Source organism: Homarus americanus, unplaced genomic scaffold (genome assembly GCF_018991925.1).
Source record: "Homarus americanus isolate GMGI-L3 unplaced genomic scaffold, GMGI_Hamer_2.0 scaffold10478, whole genome shotgun sequence".
NCBI lineage: Eukaryota > Metazoa > Arthropoda > Malacostraca > Decapoda > Nephropidae > Homarus > Homarus americanus.
Window position 1 is genome coordinate 300,699 of NW_024742485.1, and position 15,938 is coordinate 316,636.

The window sequence follows — 15,938 nt, forward strand, 5'->3', positions numbered from 1 at the left end:
TGTATTTGGGTAAGTTTACGTTTGTTATGGCGCCAAAAATGTGTTTGTTTATACATGTTCGTGTTTGTTGTGTGTTACTGTACTTCATCACGTTCATGTACCTCTGTAACTCTCCTACAACCTCGTGCTGTATTCTGTACCTGACTGTAACCTGTCCTCACCTTAACTGATCCGTGTGGAGTTATGTATCTACAGGAGAAGGACTCACTCACGGTGCATATCTATGGTGACGACGTCGGTGGTGGGTTGTGTGAGGTTGTTATTGGAGGCTTCACACGTCAACACCGTCAGGAGGTCACCACGGTCGAGAGGTCCTAGCGTGAGTGTGTTGTAGGGCTCTCCTCTAAAGCCTGAAGGCGTATTGGAAGGAGGGTTTTCTCTGAAGGCCCGTAGTGACTTGAGGTCCCCGTGTGTGAGGGTATTGTAAGGTCTTTTCCTGGAGATTGGGGACGCCTTCGGATATCCAAGAAATAGCATGTTGTAAAGTTCACCTCTGAAGGCAGTGAGGAGTGTCGGGGGCCCCAGATAAACCGTATTGTAAGCCTCGTCGTCAAGGGGTAGTGGTGGTGAGGGGAACTCTGGCCAGGGAGTTGTCTGTCTCTGCTCACTCAAGATCTCATTCGTGTTCTCTGGAGGGTCGGATTCCATGTCGTTGTCCAGGACCCGGGTACCTTCCAGCCACGCCACTGAGGGCTTAGGACTCCCTGTGGATGTAAACAACTGGATTTTAATATGACGTAGAGTTTATATATGGGGTTTAATGTTAAATGGTCGTTTAGTGTTTTATTGAATCTGTTGGTTGTGAAATATAATCCATGTACACAGCGGTCCATCTAATCGGAGAAAAGCGTACTTGTGTGTGTATGTGTGTGTATTTATGTGTGTGTGTGTGTGTTTATATGCGTGTGTGTGTGCTTATATGCGTGTGAGGCCATTGCCCTTTCATAAAACTACTTAGCTTGAGTTCGAACCAGTGACCTTACTATGCATGTCTGGTATTATATAACCATTCAGCCAAGGTATCCACGGCGGTAATATTTGAAGTTGACTGAATAAATGAGTTCAGTCGAGTTTATAGTATTTTAAATGTTGATGGATTTCAGTTCAAGCGAGAAGTTTAATTTCAGTAGAGAGTTGTTGTTGTTTTGCAGGTTAAGGTAAAAGTTAAGTAAACAGGTAAATACAGTGGAATATAATACAGTTAAAAGTTATAATACAAATGTAATATAAATACAGAGACGAATGAAATGATATCTTCCTCCTCCTCCTCTCCTCCTCCTCCTCCCTCTCCTCCTCTCCCTCCCTCCCTCCTCCCTCCCTCCTTCCTCCCTCTCCTCCTCCTCCTCTCTCCCCTCCTCCTCCCTTCTCTAAATGCTTATTGCTTACCTATATTAAATTACACATGAGGACACTCGATCGAATCCCGACTACGAGTGAAGTGGTGAAGTTACGTGCCCAAATTCACACAGGAAATGATTGTTGAATATTCTGATGATTACTAAATAATACTCTTCTGTGTGAGTCAAATAGGAATTTTAATAGTACACATTTTGTTGACTATTCCGTTGACTGTCGGTAATGATATATTTTACGCAACACGGAATTATTGAATGTTAATCATAATAATATTAATGTTTATGATTTTTTTTCCATAAGACTAATTCAGGTTTGTGTTAAAAATTATTTACCTGTGTTAATGCTGTGGTAATGACGTGATTAATCCTCGTTAGTGTAATAGGTGTTAATTAATGTTACCTGTGTTTGTTGGTGTTATGGGACAGTTTGTGTGTTATTAATGTTATGTGTTATACCTGTAACACCTTTAATTTAATGTTATTACTGTTATGTGTGAAGAATTATGGTTAAATAGTACAGGTATGGTTAATATAGGCCCTTGTTAATGAACCTTTGAGCAGTAATTAAATATTCTGGTTCAAGTTATTATTTTTTTGTGTGATGATAAAGTTAAAGGATATTCCCGTTATTGATATTCCCGTTATTGATATTCCCGTTATTGATATTCTCGTTATTGATATTACCGTTATTGATATTCTCGTTATTGATATTACCGTTATTGATATTCTCGTTATTGATATTACCGTTATTGATATTCCGTGATTAATATTCTCGTTATTGATATTCTCGTTATTATTCCCGTTATTCATATTCTCGTTATTGATATTCTCGTTATTGATATTCCCGTTATTTATATTCTCGTTATTGATGTTCTCGTTATTGATATTCTCGTTATTGATATTCCCGTTATTGATATTCTCGTTATTTATGTAGTTTTAATTGATACTGTATTTAGTTATTAATTCGTGTTATTGGTGTTATTTTTGCACCGAATGTAAAGAACTACTCGTGTTATTTTTACTGGTTATTGTTTGATTATTATTTTTTGTAACTGAATATTAAAGCTGTGTAATGTTTGTTTATTGTCAGATCTATGATATACCCATGTGATGTTTGTTTGTTTTTGTTTGTTGTTGTTTGTTGTTGTTTGTTGTTGTTTGTTTATTGTTTATTGTTTGTTGTTGTTGTTATTGTGATATTTTTTCTTCATATCTCTGGTTTTCTCGTTGTCTCCTCCTCCCTCCCTCCACAAACCTCCTCCCTCCTCTCCTCCCCCCACCCCCAACACCCCACCTCAACACCCTCCCAACACCCCACCTCAACACCCCACCCAACACCCCACCTCAACACCCCCAACACCACCACCTCAACATCCCCCACCCCCACCTCAACACCCCCACACCCCCCCACCTCAACACCCCCAACACCCCCACCTCAACACCCCCTCCCCAAAGCCGAGGTTATAAATGATACCTGTCAACTGATTTAGGAGTTACACACCGTTTACAGGTAGGCCAAGGTGACACACACACACACACACACACACACACACACACACACACACACACACACACAGCACCCTGAGCGATTCTGTACTGTTCCGCTCCATCTTAGAATAATACAATTACCGGTGTCTTGTTCCTTCTCTCGCGGCCATAACTCTACCTGTTTCTTGCTAATTGGAGGTGTTAATTGGCTTATTACCTGGTGTTGTCTGGCCAGGTGTGTAGGAGTAGTTAGTGTGTGTATGTGTGTGAGAGAGAGACACACAGAGAGAGAGAGAGAGAGAGAGGGAATTTGGAAGTATCCTACACACACACACACACACACACACACACACACACACACCTGACCAGTACTGTCTTCCACCAATAGAAAACTATAATACTTCGGTTTCTCCCTCTTATTACTTTAGTTTTATCGTCAAAGTTTAATGGTCGTAGTTTGTAATGCCGGGTGTAGCATAAGAAGAGAGAAGAGAGAAGAGAGAGAGAGTAAAATAGAAAGTTATAATCCTTGTACACAATCCATAAAACGAAACACACACACACACACACACACACACACACACACACACACACACACACACACACACACACACACACACACACAGTACACCCTCATACACTCATACACTTACTGTCTAAAAGTTGGGGTGTATATTCCAACACCGGCCAACGATAAAGATCAACTTATTCCCAGACCAGATTCAGATTCCTAATTTCCTCGTAGTGGGAACGTTTTAGGGTGTAAATTATCCGTAAGAAAGAAGGGGAGGTGGGGAGGAGGGTGGAGAGAAGAGGAGGAGGAGGTGGACAGGTTCAATAGTCTGTCTGTCTGTCTGTCTATCTTCACCTCTGTCATTCTCTCTCACTTTCTCCTCTCTACCTTTCCATCTCTCTCTCTCTCTCTCTCTCTCCTTCCCTCTCATCTAATTTTCTTCTCCTCCTTCACCTCATTGTCTCTCTCTGTCTCCCTTCTCAACCTATCCATCTTTGTTTATGTGTCTCCCTCCCTGTTCTTCCCTCCTTCTCATTCTCTTCCAATCTCAAGTCATTAGCTGAGAGACGTGTGTGTGTGAGAGAGTTGTTGTGGTCCTCAGGGTCATTATGTGAGAGACAGAATGAGACATAAAACTCAGCCAACTGTTTTATGACTTCTGTTCCTTGATGGCTCTCACGAACAGTCCATCAAGGAAGGGATTAATTGCTCATTTTCTGTCTCCTTAATGATATAGGTTGTCCTCTAGCAACCAGTCTCTCTTTAATAATAATGATAATACCAGTAGTAGTAGTAGTAGTAGTAGTAAGAGTAGTAGTAGTAGTAAAACAGTCTTTGTCTATAGGTTCCAGTTCAGAGGTCATCTAACAGACACTGCACTCGACAAGGTTCACATCCTCAAGGGTAAAGTCAGGTACCTCCTCTAGACCAGGAGGCGAGTGCTGTATCCAGCTGGCTGCCAACATTGCATTCTAATATCTTGCAAACATTAAAAAAAATATTCCTTGCATATAAATCGACGCCAGATTGTCTGAATTGCAAATATAATTCAGTGTGGTTCAGTGCGTTTTAATATCTCAAAGGGAGTGAAATACTTGGCTCCGCTAATACCCGTTGAAGAGTTGTGACTGGCGAATGGGATATTACCCAGCTCAGTGAATTAAACCCTTTCCATAGACAGGTAAAAATATATATATATCTCCCCAGGTAATTTTATTTTAAGGAGGAATTCTCATATGATTTAGTTCAGTTCAGTGAGTTTTAGAAGACATTATGGAATATATTCGTCTGTGTTTTCAGTTAAGGAAGAAGAGGAGTTTATTTTATATCAGGAAATAGGAAAAATATATTGGATCTTACCTGTAATTCCCACCTTGAGGAAACGTATGATTCACTTCACTTCATTGGTTCCTCATTGACGTGTTGTAAGGTGTGACACGTACTTACCTGTAATCAGTGTAAATTAAACAGGTAAATTACGGTATACTCACCTGCTGACCCAACACGTGATACATACCTACTCACCTGCTGCCCCAACACGGCACATACCTACTCACCTGCTGCCCCAACACGTGACACATACCTACTCACCTGCTACCCCAACACGTGACACATACCTACTCACCTGCTGCCCCAACACGTGATACATACCTACTCACCTGCTGACCCAACACGTGACACATACCTACTCACCTGCTGCCCCAACACGTGATACATACCTACTCACCTGCTGACCCAACATGACACATACCTACTCACCTGCTGACCCAACACGTGACACATACCTACTCACCTGCTGCCCCAACACGTGACATACCTACTCACCTGCTGCCCCAACACGTGATACATACACCTACTCCTGCTGCCCCAACACGTGATACATACCTACTCACCTGCTGACCCAACACGTGACACATACCTACTCACCTGCTGCCCCAACACGTGACACATACCTACTCACCTGCTGCAACACGTGACACATACCTACTCACCTGCTGCCCCAACACGTGACACATACCTACTCACCTGCTACCCCAACACGTGATACATACCTCCAGACGCGACACAGGTGAGCTTGAGTGTGTCACCCTCCCCGTATGGCCCCACCACTCTGCTGGCCGCGCTGTTGTTGTCCCCTACCATAATTCTCACGTCCTTTGGGGGTACTGTGGGGAGGAGGGGGGGGGTTAATAGTTAGTGGTGTGTGTGTGTGTGTGTGTGTGTGTGTGTGTGTGTGTGTGTGTGTGTGTGTGTGTGTGTGTGTGTTTCTTTGTTTGTATTAGTAATGCTCTACAGATAAAATTTGATATTCAGAGTATGTACTGAATCCATTACTTTATTCAGAAATCCGTTATTGAGAGGGTTTAATCCATTATTTCGTTGAAAAAATCCGCTATTGATGGTTTAATCTATTACTTTATCGACAAATCCGTTATTGAGAGGGTTTATTCCATTACTTCATTGAGAAATCCGTTATTGAGAGGGTTTAATCCATTACTTCGTTGAGAAATCCGCTATTGAGAGGGTTTAATCTATAACTTTATCGACAAATCCGCTATTGAGAGGGTTTACCATGTTAATACCTATAACAGTTAGGTTCACTCTGGTAGTGGTGGTGGGGTGTAGACGAAAATCAACCCGACAGGTGTAGAGACCCTGATCAGTGTGGGTGAGTGTGGAGATGGTGAGTAGAGCCGAGGACGACGACTCCACCTTCAGGATGGCTCTCGTTCCCAACTGTTCCTCGTCTGACCAGTGGCTCTCTCCCTCCCCCGATCTCTCGTCCAATCTGTGAGCAAGGAGGTCAAGTGGTGAGATTTTGGGAGGGTGGACTTTTTCATGGCTTTCTCTCTCTCTCTCTCTCTCACACATACAGTATAATGATTTATTGGTGTTCTGGTGTTAGTATAATGTTCAATCTGTCAACATTTACTTCGCAGTTGTCAAGTAAATGCTGTTGTCACCACACCTCATCATACTAACATTAAGTTACTGTCGTCAGGTTAAAAGAGAGAGAGAGAGAGAGAGAGAGAGAGAGAGAGAGAGAGAGAGATGATAAGTAGAACGAAAACTGAGGTAAACACATAGATAGATTGATAGATGAGAGAGAAACAGAGAGAGAGAGAGAGACAGAGAGAGAGAGAGACAGAGAGAGAGAGAGAGAGAGATAAGTAGAACGAAAGTGAGGAACAAGAGATAGAGAGAGAGAGAGATAGAGAGAGAGAGAGAGAGAGAGAGAGAGAGAGAGAGAGAGAGAGAGAGAAGAGAGAGAGAGAGAGAGAGAGAGAGAGAGAGAGAGAGAGAGACAAGAGAACGAAGACTGAGGAACAGACAGAAAGAGTAGAGAGAGAGAGAGAGACAAGAGAGAGATAGATAGAGAGAAGAGAGAGAGAGAGAGAAGAGAAGAAAAAAAAAAAAAGAGAGAAGAAAAGAGAGAGAGCCTATACATCACCAGGGTGTCAGTTGCGGTGGGGGGGACCCGTGTCTAACTCACTGATTTAGCTGACTCATATATCCTCCCTGAGTCATATATATCCTCCCTGAGTCACATATATATCCTTCCTGATGCCACATATATCCTCCCTGAGTCATATATATCCTCCCTGAGTCACATATATATCCTTCCTGATGCCACATATATCCTCCCTGAGTCATATATATTCTCCCTGAGTCACATATATATCGTTCCTTATGTCACATATATATCCCTGAGTCACATTTATTCTCCCTGAGTCATATATATTCTCCCTGAGTCACATATATATCGTTCCTGATGTCACATATACCCTCCCTGAGTCACATATATCCTCCCTGGGTTTAGTTATATTAGGTTAGATTGTCTTATGTTATGTTATGGTTGGGTTAGGTTAGGTTATGTTGCTTCTCTTTATAAATAACTTATGAATAAACCCTTACAAAACCTACGGTGATACTAAGTCAAGTTTGAGTAAATAACAAAACCCTAATGTCCTTTTACCTCCTCAACCCTGAAATAGACGCCAGATTATGTCCAAAGTGTCTTGAAAATATTGTATACATCTGTTCATATTTTATAAGAGACATAATGATACAGATGTCATTCACGTAAGATCACAAAAGATTAATAAAACAGACAAATAAAACAGATTAAAACACACGTATCTTCCACGAATTAAAAAAAAACCCACACAAAATTGGAATTAAAACGTATATCAGGTCAGCGAATATTAAACCTTAAATAAAAGATAGAATTAGAGAACAGGAAATTCATATGGTTTATAAAGGTAAAAGTGGTATATTTCCCAGTTATATCAAACAGGAAATTAAAACGGTGAACATGAGAGAGAGAGTTATAGGTGGTTATGTATGTATATTATGTATGTTGTATGTATATTATGTATGTTGTATGTATATTATGTATGTTGTATGTATATTATGTATGTTGTATGTATATTATGTATGCTGTATGTATATTATGTATGCTGTATGTATATTATGTATGCTGTATGTATATTATGTATGCTGTATGTATATTATGTATGCTGTATGTATATTATGTATGTACTCCATTTATATACATTACTTATTCAGCCTAGCTAGCAGCGTGTGGCTATGTATTTACCATGTCGCCACACGCTTAGATAATGTGCCTGGCGACATCTGGAAGCTGCTGATGTACCACTTGCCACATGTCGCCTGAGGGCTCAGTTGACACTCAGTCAGAGTAGGGAGAGCCGCCCTGCTTGTGTATCTCTGTTTGTCCAGCAAATAGAACCTACGAAAAACTCTACAGGTGTTCGCTCCTGTAGATAGAACTTGGTACCCAGAACATGTACAGGTTATAGATGTGAATTGGTTGTTACAGGTTGGAATAGGTTGTAATGCGTAGTCACGGGAATCCAAAGGTAGCCTCAGGTAGTCACAGGTAGGCACAGGTAGTCAAAGATCGCCACAGGTAGTCACAGGTAGCCTCAGGTAGTCACAGGTAGCCTGTTGTCAGCAGGTAGTACAGGTAGTCAAACATTGCCACAGGTAGTCACAGGTAGCCTCAGGTAGCCTCAGGTAGTCACAGGTAATCACATAGTCCAGGTAGCCTCAGGTAGTCACAGGTAGTCACAGGTAGTCAAAGATTGCTACAGGTAGTCACAGGCAGCCTCAGGTAGCACAGTAGTCACAGGTAGCCCAGGTAGTCTGACAGGTAGTCACAGGTAGTCAAAGATCCACAGGTAGTCACAGGTAGCCTCAGGTAGTCACAGGTAGCCTCAGGTAGTCACAGGTAGTCACAGACAAAGATTGCCACAGGTAGTCACAGGTACAGGTAGCCCAGGTAGTCACAGGTAATCACAGGTAGCCTGTAGTCACAGGTCACAGGTAGTCACAGGTGAGCCTCAGGTTGTCACAGGTAGCCTCAGGTAGTCACAGGTAGTCACAGGTAGCCTCAGGTAGTCACAGGTAGTCAGATTATAGATGATATCGAGGGCCAAAAGTGTTTGTTATGTATTGCGCTCGGGGTCAGGTAACACAAGGACTGCCCAGTGTGTGTGTGTGTGTGTGTGTGTGTGTGTGTGTGTGTTGGGAAGGCGGCGTTTATTGGCTATAGTTGTGTTAGGTTACCTGATATTGTCTCTATGTCTGTCTGTCTGTCTGTCTGTTTTGTTTAGGTTTTGTCTCTTTGTCTCTGTTAGTCCTGTCTTTCGTCTCTCTCTCTCCCTCTCTCTTTATCTCCGTCACCCCTCCGTCACCCCACTCCTCTACCTAAGCCCCACACACTACCCTCCCGTCACGTAGGGTGGTTGACAGGGCTCCATGTAACTCTAGTAATACATCACAAGTTAAAGCAATATTTGATGGCGGGCGGCACCTTGTTTAATAAAAAATAACTCGTTGGCGGGAGGTTGTTGTGGACTCAAGGGTTATGTTTCATGGGTGGTGTACCGTGTGTTGTGTTGCGGGTGTGTGTTGTACCGTGTGTTGTGTTGGTGGGTGTGTTGTACCGTGTTGTGTTGCGGGTGTGTGTTGTACCGTGTGTTGTGTTGCGGGTGTGGGTTGTACCGTGTGTTGTGTTGCGGTGTGTGTGTTGTACCGTGTGTTGGGGTGGTTAATGTTGTTGGGGTGTGTGCACCGTGTGTTGTGTTGGGGGTGTGTGTACCGTGTGTTGTGTTGCGGGTGTGTGTGTTGTACCGTGTAGTTGCGGGTGTGTGTGTTGTACCGTGTGTTGTGTTGGGGGTGTGTGTGTTGTACCGTGTGTTGTGTTGGGGTGTGTGTTGTACCGTGTGTTGGGGTGTGTGTGGTTGCGGGTGTGTGTTACCGTGTTGTGTTGGGTGTGTGTGTTGTACCGTGTGTTGTGTTGCGGGTGTGTGTGTGTTTGACCGTGTGTTGTGTTGGGGGTGTGTTACCGTGTGTTGTGTTGCGGGTGTGTGTTGTACCGTGTGGGTTGTGTGTGGTGTACCGTGTGTTGTGTTGGGGTGTGTTGTACCGTGTGTTGCGGGTGTGTGTGTTGTACCGTGTGGTGTTGCGGTGTGTGTGTTGTACCGTGTGTTGTGTTGGGGGTGGTGTTGTACCGTGTGGTTGTTGGGTGTGTGGTTGTACCGTGTTTGTGTTGCGGGTGTGTGTTGTACCGTGTGTTGTGTTGCGGGTGTGTGTGTTGTACCGTGTGTTGTGTTGGGGTGTGGTGTACCGTGTGTTGTGTTGGGGGTGTGTGTGTTGTACCGTGTGTTGTGTTGCGGGGTGTGTGTGTTGTACCGTGTGTTGTGTTGCGGGTGTGTGTTGTACCGTGTGTTGTGTTGGGGGTGTGTGTTGTACCGTGTGTTGTGTTGGGGGTGTGTTGTACCGTGTGTTGTGTTAGGGTGTGTGTTGTACCGTGTGTTGTGTTGGGGGTGTGTTGTACCGTGTTGTGTTGCGGGTGTGTGTTGTACCGTGTGGTTAGTGTGTGTTGTACCGTGTGTTGTGTTGGGGGGTGTGTTGTACCGTGTGTTGTGTTGGGGGTGTTACCGTGTGTTGGGGTGCGGTTGTGGTTGGGGTGTGTTGTACCGTGTGTTGTGTTGGGGGTGTGTTGTACCGTGTTGTGTTGGGGTTGTTGTACCGTGTTGTGTTGGGGGTGTGTGTTGTCGTGTGTTGTGTTGGGGGTGTGTTGTACCGTGTGTTGTGTTGCGGGTGTGTGTGTTGTACCGTGTGTTGTGTTGGGGGTGTGTGTTGTACCGTGTGTTGTGTTAGTGTGTTGTACCGTGTGGGGGTGTGTGTGTTTGTACCGTGTGTGTGGGGGTGTTGACCGTGTTGTGTTGGGGGTGTGTGTTGTACCGTGTGTTGTGTTGGGGTGTGTGTTGTACCGTGTGTTGTGTTGCGGGTGTGGGTTGTACCGTGTGTTTGTTGTGGTGTGTGTTGTACCGTGTGTTGTGTTAGTGTGTGTTGTACCGTGTGTTGTGTTATGGTGTGTGTGTTGTACCGTGTGTTGTGTCAGGGTGTGTGTGTTGTACCGTGTGTTGTGTTGGTGTGTGTGTTGTACCGTGTGTTGTGTTGGGGGGTGTGTTGTACCGTGTGTTGTGTTGGGGGTGTGTGTTGTACCGTGTGTTGTGTTGGGGGGTGTGTGTTGTACCGTGTGTTGTGTTGGGGTGGGTGTGTTGTACCGTGTGTTGTGTTGGGGGTGTGTGTTGTACCGTACTGGTTGGGGGTGACCGTGTGTTGTGTTGGGGTGTGTGTTGTACCTTGTGTTGTTTGGGGTGGGTGTGTGTTGTAAATCGTGTGTTGTGTTGGGGGTGTGTGTGTACCGTCAGGTTGGGGGGGTGTGTGTTGTACCGTGGTGTTGGGGTGTGTGTTGCACCTGGTTGTGTTGGGGGTGTGTGTTTACCGTGTTAGGTTGGGGGTGTGTGTTGTAACCGTGTTGTAGTTGGGGGTGTGTTGTACACCGTGTTGTGTTGGGGTGTGTGTGTTGTACCGTGTGTTGTGTTGGGTGTGTGTTGTACCGTAGTGTTGCGGGTGTGTGTGTTGTACCGTGTGTTGTGTTGGGGGTGTGTGGTGTACCGTGTGTTGTGTTGGGGGTGTGTGTTGTACCGTGTGTTGTGTTGGGGGGGTGTGTGTTGTACCGTGTGTTGTGTTGGGGGTGTGTTGTACCGTAAGTTGGGGGTGTGTTGTACCGTGTGTTGTGTTGGGGTGTGACCTTGTGTTGTGTTGGGGGTGGGTGTGTTGTACCGTGGTTGTGTTGGGGTGTGTGTACTGTGTTGTGTTGGGGGGTGTGTGTTGTAACCGTGTGTTGTGTTGGGGGTGTGTTGTACCTTGTGTTGTGTTGGGGGTGGTGGTTGTACCGTGCGGTTCGGGTTGGGGTGTGTGTTTGCAAACCGTGTGTTGTGTTGGGGGGTGTGTGTGTGTAACCGTGTGTTGTGTTGGGGGGTGTGTGTTGTACCGTGTTGTGTTGGGGGGTGTGGTCCGTATGTTGTGTTGGGGTGTGTGTGTTGTAACCGTGTTGTGTTGGGGTGTGTGGTGTACCGTGTGTTGTGTTGGGGGTGTGTGTTGTACCGTGTGTTGTGTTGGGGGGTGTGTGTTGTACCGTGTGTTGTGTTGCGGGTGTGTGTGTTGTACCGTGGTTGTGTTGGGGGGTGTGTGTTGTACCGTGTGTTGTGTTGGGGTGGTTAAATCGTGTGTTGTGTTGGGGGTGTGTGTTGTACCGTGTTGTGTTGGGGTGTGTGTTGTAACCGTGTGTTGTGTTGGGGGTGTGTGTGGTTGTACCGTGTGTTGTGTTGGGGTGTGTGTTAATATCGTGTGTTGTGTCGGGGGTGTGTGTTGTACCGTGTGTTGTGTCATGGGGAGTGTGTTGTACCGTGTATCAGTTGGGGTGTGTGTGTTGTACCGTGTAGGTTGTGGGTGGGTGTTGTACCGTGTGTTGTGTTGGGGGTGTGTGTTGTACCGTGTGTTGTGGTTGGGGTGGGTGTGTTGTACCGTGTGTCATGTTGGGGTGTGTGTTGTACCGTGTAGTTATGTTGGGGGTGTGTGTTGCACCGTGTGTTGTGTTGGGGGTGTGTGTGTTGTAACCGTGTGTTGTGTTGGGGGTGTGTGTTGTACCGTGTTGTGTTGGTGGGTGTGTGTTGTACCGTGTTGTGTTGGGGTGTGTGTGTTGTACCGTGTGTTGTGTTGGGGGTGTGTGTGTTGTACCGTGTGTTGTGTTGGGGTGTGTGTGGTGCACCGTGTTGTGTTGGGGGTGTGTGTGGTACCGTGTGTTGTGTTGGGGTGTAGGTTGAACCGTGTGTGTTGGGGTGTGTGTTTGTACCGTGTGTTGTGTTGGGGGTGTGTGGTTGGTAATCGTGTATTGTGCCAGGGTGTGTTGTACCGTGTGGCAGGTTGGGGTGTGTTGAAAATCGCAGGTTGTGTTGGGGGTGTAGGTTAAAATCGTGTAAGCCAGGTTGGGGTGTGTGTTGTACCGTGTGTTGTGTTGGGGTGTGTGTTGTACCGTGTGTTGTGTTGGGTGTGTGTTTACCGTGTGTTGTGTTGCGGGTGTGTGGTGTACCGTGTGTTGTGTTGGGGTGTGTGTGGTTGTACCGTGTGTTGTGGTTGGGGTGTGTGGTTGTACCGTGTGTTGTGTTGGGGGTGTGTGTTTACACCGTGTGTCATGTTGCGGGTGTGTGTTGCACCGTGTGGTTGGTTAAGCGTGTGGCTGTACCGTGTAGTAGTGTTGGGGGTGTGTGTTTAAATCGCGTGTTGTGGTTGGGGTGTGTGGTGTACCGTGTTGTGTTGGGGGTGTGTGTTGTACCGTGTGTTGTGTTAGGTGTGTGGTTGCACCGTGTGTTGTGTTGGGGTGTGTGTTGTACCGTGTGTTGTGTTGGGGTGTGTGTTGTACCGTGTTGTGGGTAGTGTGTGTTGTACCGTGTTGTGTTGCGGGTGTGTGTGTTGTACCGTGTGTTGTGTTGCGGTGTGTGGTACCGTGTGTTGTGTTGCGGGTGTGTGTTGTACCGTGTTGTGTTGGGGGTGTGTGTGTTGTGTTGGGGGGTGTGTGTGTTGTGTTGGGGGTGTGTTGTACCGTGTTGTGTTGCGGGTGTGTGGTGTACCGTGTGTTATGTTGGGGGTGTGTTGTACCGTGCAGGTTGGGGGTGTGTGGTTGTACCGTGTGTTGTGTTGGGGTGTGTTGTACCGTGTGTTGTGTTGGGGTGTGTGTTAAACCGTGTTGTGTGTTGGGGGGTGTGTGTTGTACCGTGTGTGTTGGGGTGTGTGTGCGTGCAGGTTGGGGTGTGGTGTACCGTGTGTTGTGTTGCGGGTGTGTGTTGTACCGTGTCAGGAGGGGTGGTGTTGTGTTGGGGGTGTGTGTTGTACCGTGTGTAGGTTGGGGGTGTGTGTTGTACCGTGTTATGTTGGGGGTGTGTTAAAGTTCGTGTAGTGTTGGGGGTGTGGTTGTACCGTGTATAGGTTGGGGGTGTGTTGCACCGTGTGTATGGAGGTGTGTGTGTTGTACCGTGTTGTTGCGGGTGTGGTGTGTACCGTGTTGTGCTGGGTGGTAAATTAAAGCGTTGGGGGTGTGTGTGTTGTGTTAAGGGTACCGTGTAAGGGTTATGGGTGTGTGGTACCGTGTGTTGTGTTGGGGTGTGTTGTAACTGTGTGTGTTGTGTTGTGGTGTGTATGTGTGTTGGGGGGTGGTTGAAATCGTGTGTGTTGCTGAAGGTTGTGTTGGGGGTGTGTGTGTGGTTGGGGGGTGTGTGTGTGCAATCTGTTGTGTTGGGGTGTGTTGTGTACCTGTGTTGTGGGGTGTGTGTGAGGTTGCGGGTGGTGGTGTTGAATCGTGTGTTGTGTTGGGGGTGTGTGTTGAATCGTGTGTTGTGTTGTGTGTGTTGTGTTGGGTGTGTGTGTGTTGACCGTGTGGAAGTTGGGGGTGTGTGTTGTCAGTGGGGTGTGTGTGTGTGTTAAAGCGTGTGTTGTGTTGCGGGTGTGTGGTTGAATCGTGTGTTGTGTTGGGGGTGTGTGTGTGTGCTGATTCGTGTGAAGTGTGAAACAGTGCTGTGTTGGAGATGTTGCTTAACATCGTGTTGTTGTTGCTGTATCATTATTATTATTAAGTAGGCAGTGTAGTGAATGTGTGTGTGTGTGTGTGTGTGTGAGTGTGTGTGTGTGTGTGTGTGTGTGTGTGTGGGGAGGTGTGTGTGTGTGTGTGTGTGTGTGTGTGAGGTGTGTGTGTGTGTGTGAGTGTGTGTGTGTGTGTGTGTGTGTGTGGGGAGTAGTGGTGTGTGTGTGTGTGTGTGTGTGTGTGTGATGTGTGTGTGTGTGTGTGTGTGTGTGTGTGAGTGTGTGTGTGTGTGTGTGTGTGTGTGTGTGTGTGTGTGTGTGTGTGTGTGTGTGTGTGTGTGTGGTGTGTGTGTGTGTGTGTGTGTGTGTGTGTGTGTGTGTGTGTGTGTGTGTGTGTGGTGTGTGAGTGTGTGTGTGTGTGTGTGTGTGTGTGTGTGTGTGTGGTGTGTGTGTGTGTGAGGTGTGTGTGTGTGTGTGTGGCACCTGTAGGGATCATAAGCTCAAAGGTCTGGAAATTGAATTTTTCGGATTTATGAAATTATTCCTCGTCTATCTATCTATCTATCTATCAGTCTATCTATCTATCACTGCCTATCACCTCCCCCCTCTCCCTTGTTCTCTAGTTTTTGACGACTTTTTCCTCCTGGATTATTTATAATTTTTTATATTCAACTTTCGAGAAAAAAATTGGGAAAGTTTGTTTAGAAATTATTATTTTTTCGTCGAGTTTTTTGGTGTTTCACTTTTTTCTTCAATATTTTGTTTATTGTATTTTCTTCTTTTAAAATGCAAAATGGATGAAAGGAAGAGAGAGAGAGAGAGAGAGAGAGAGAGAGAGTATTCAAATCTGCAGTTTTAACTATCTACTTATCGTTCACTGTATACGTATTATTACTTATACTTAAAAAAAAACTTATACCTACACTTAAAGAGATTTTTACAATACTATACGAACCAACAAGATTTCACCTACATGTATCGTAAGTGAAATGAGTCGATGAAAGTGTATAACTATGTTCAGGACATAAAACAAACCCCTTTGTCTCGTGGCTTTGAGGGACTCACTGAGACACACTTTATGATATCCTGCCCCCCCCTCCTTCCTCCCACTATTCCTGTCCTTCCCCCCTCTCTCCTCCCCAAGAACTTTGAGTCTATAGAGATTAACTTTCATTACCTGGGATCTCGGGGGATTGTGAGTGACGTGGTAAAAGTAATTAATGAGGACAAGGGTTCGAGACTCAACAGCTTCTTGGGATCAAAATACGCAGCTTGTAACAGAGGCTGGGATGAGAAAAATACAGTGGCGATATTGGGGTCAGTATAGGTTAGGTTAGGTTAGGTTAGGTTAGGTTAGGTTAAGAAGTTAGGTTAAGTTAGGTTAGGTTAGGTTAGGTTAGTTAGGTTGGGTTGGTTAATCATAAATTGAAATAAACTGTGGGCTAATCTTCATGATGTCAAAAACTTAATGAGTTTTCTTTAATAATCCTCTTTGTTAAAGCCACTAAAACAAAGACAACAACAACAACACCAATAAACAACAACAACAACAATAACAACATCACAACAACACCAGAAACAACAACAACACAACAACAATAACAACAACATCACAACAACACCAG

General features: G+C 45.4%; 1 protein-coding gene across 1 annotated transcript in view; it reads right to left on the bottom strand.

Annotated features, from left to right (window-relative positions):
* Positions 1–15,938, bottom strand: part of LOC121876937 (nephrin-like) — a 104,238-nt gene that overhangs the window by 17,183 nt on the left and 71,117 nt on the right. Inside the window, exons 3-5 of the mRNA XM_042382518.1 lie at positions 5,940–6,145; positions 5,409–5,522; positions 213–704 (exon numbers count right to left, since the gene is read on the bottom strand). Of these exons, the coding sequence (XP_042238452.1) occupies positions 213–704; positions 5,409–5,522; positions 5,940–6,145 (812 nt within the window). The remainder of the gene's footprint in view (positions 1–212; positions 705–5,408; positions 5,523–5,939; positions 6,146–15,938) is intronic.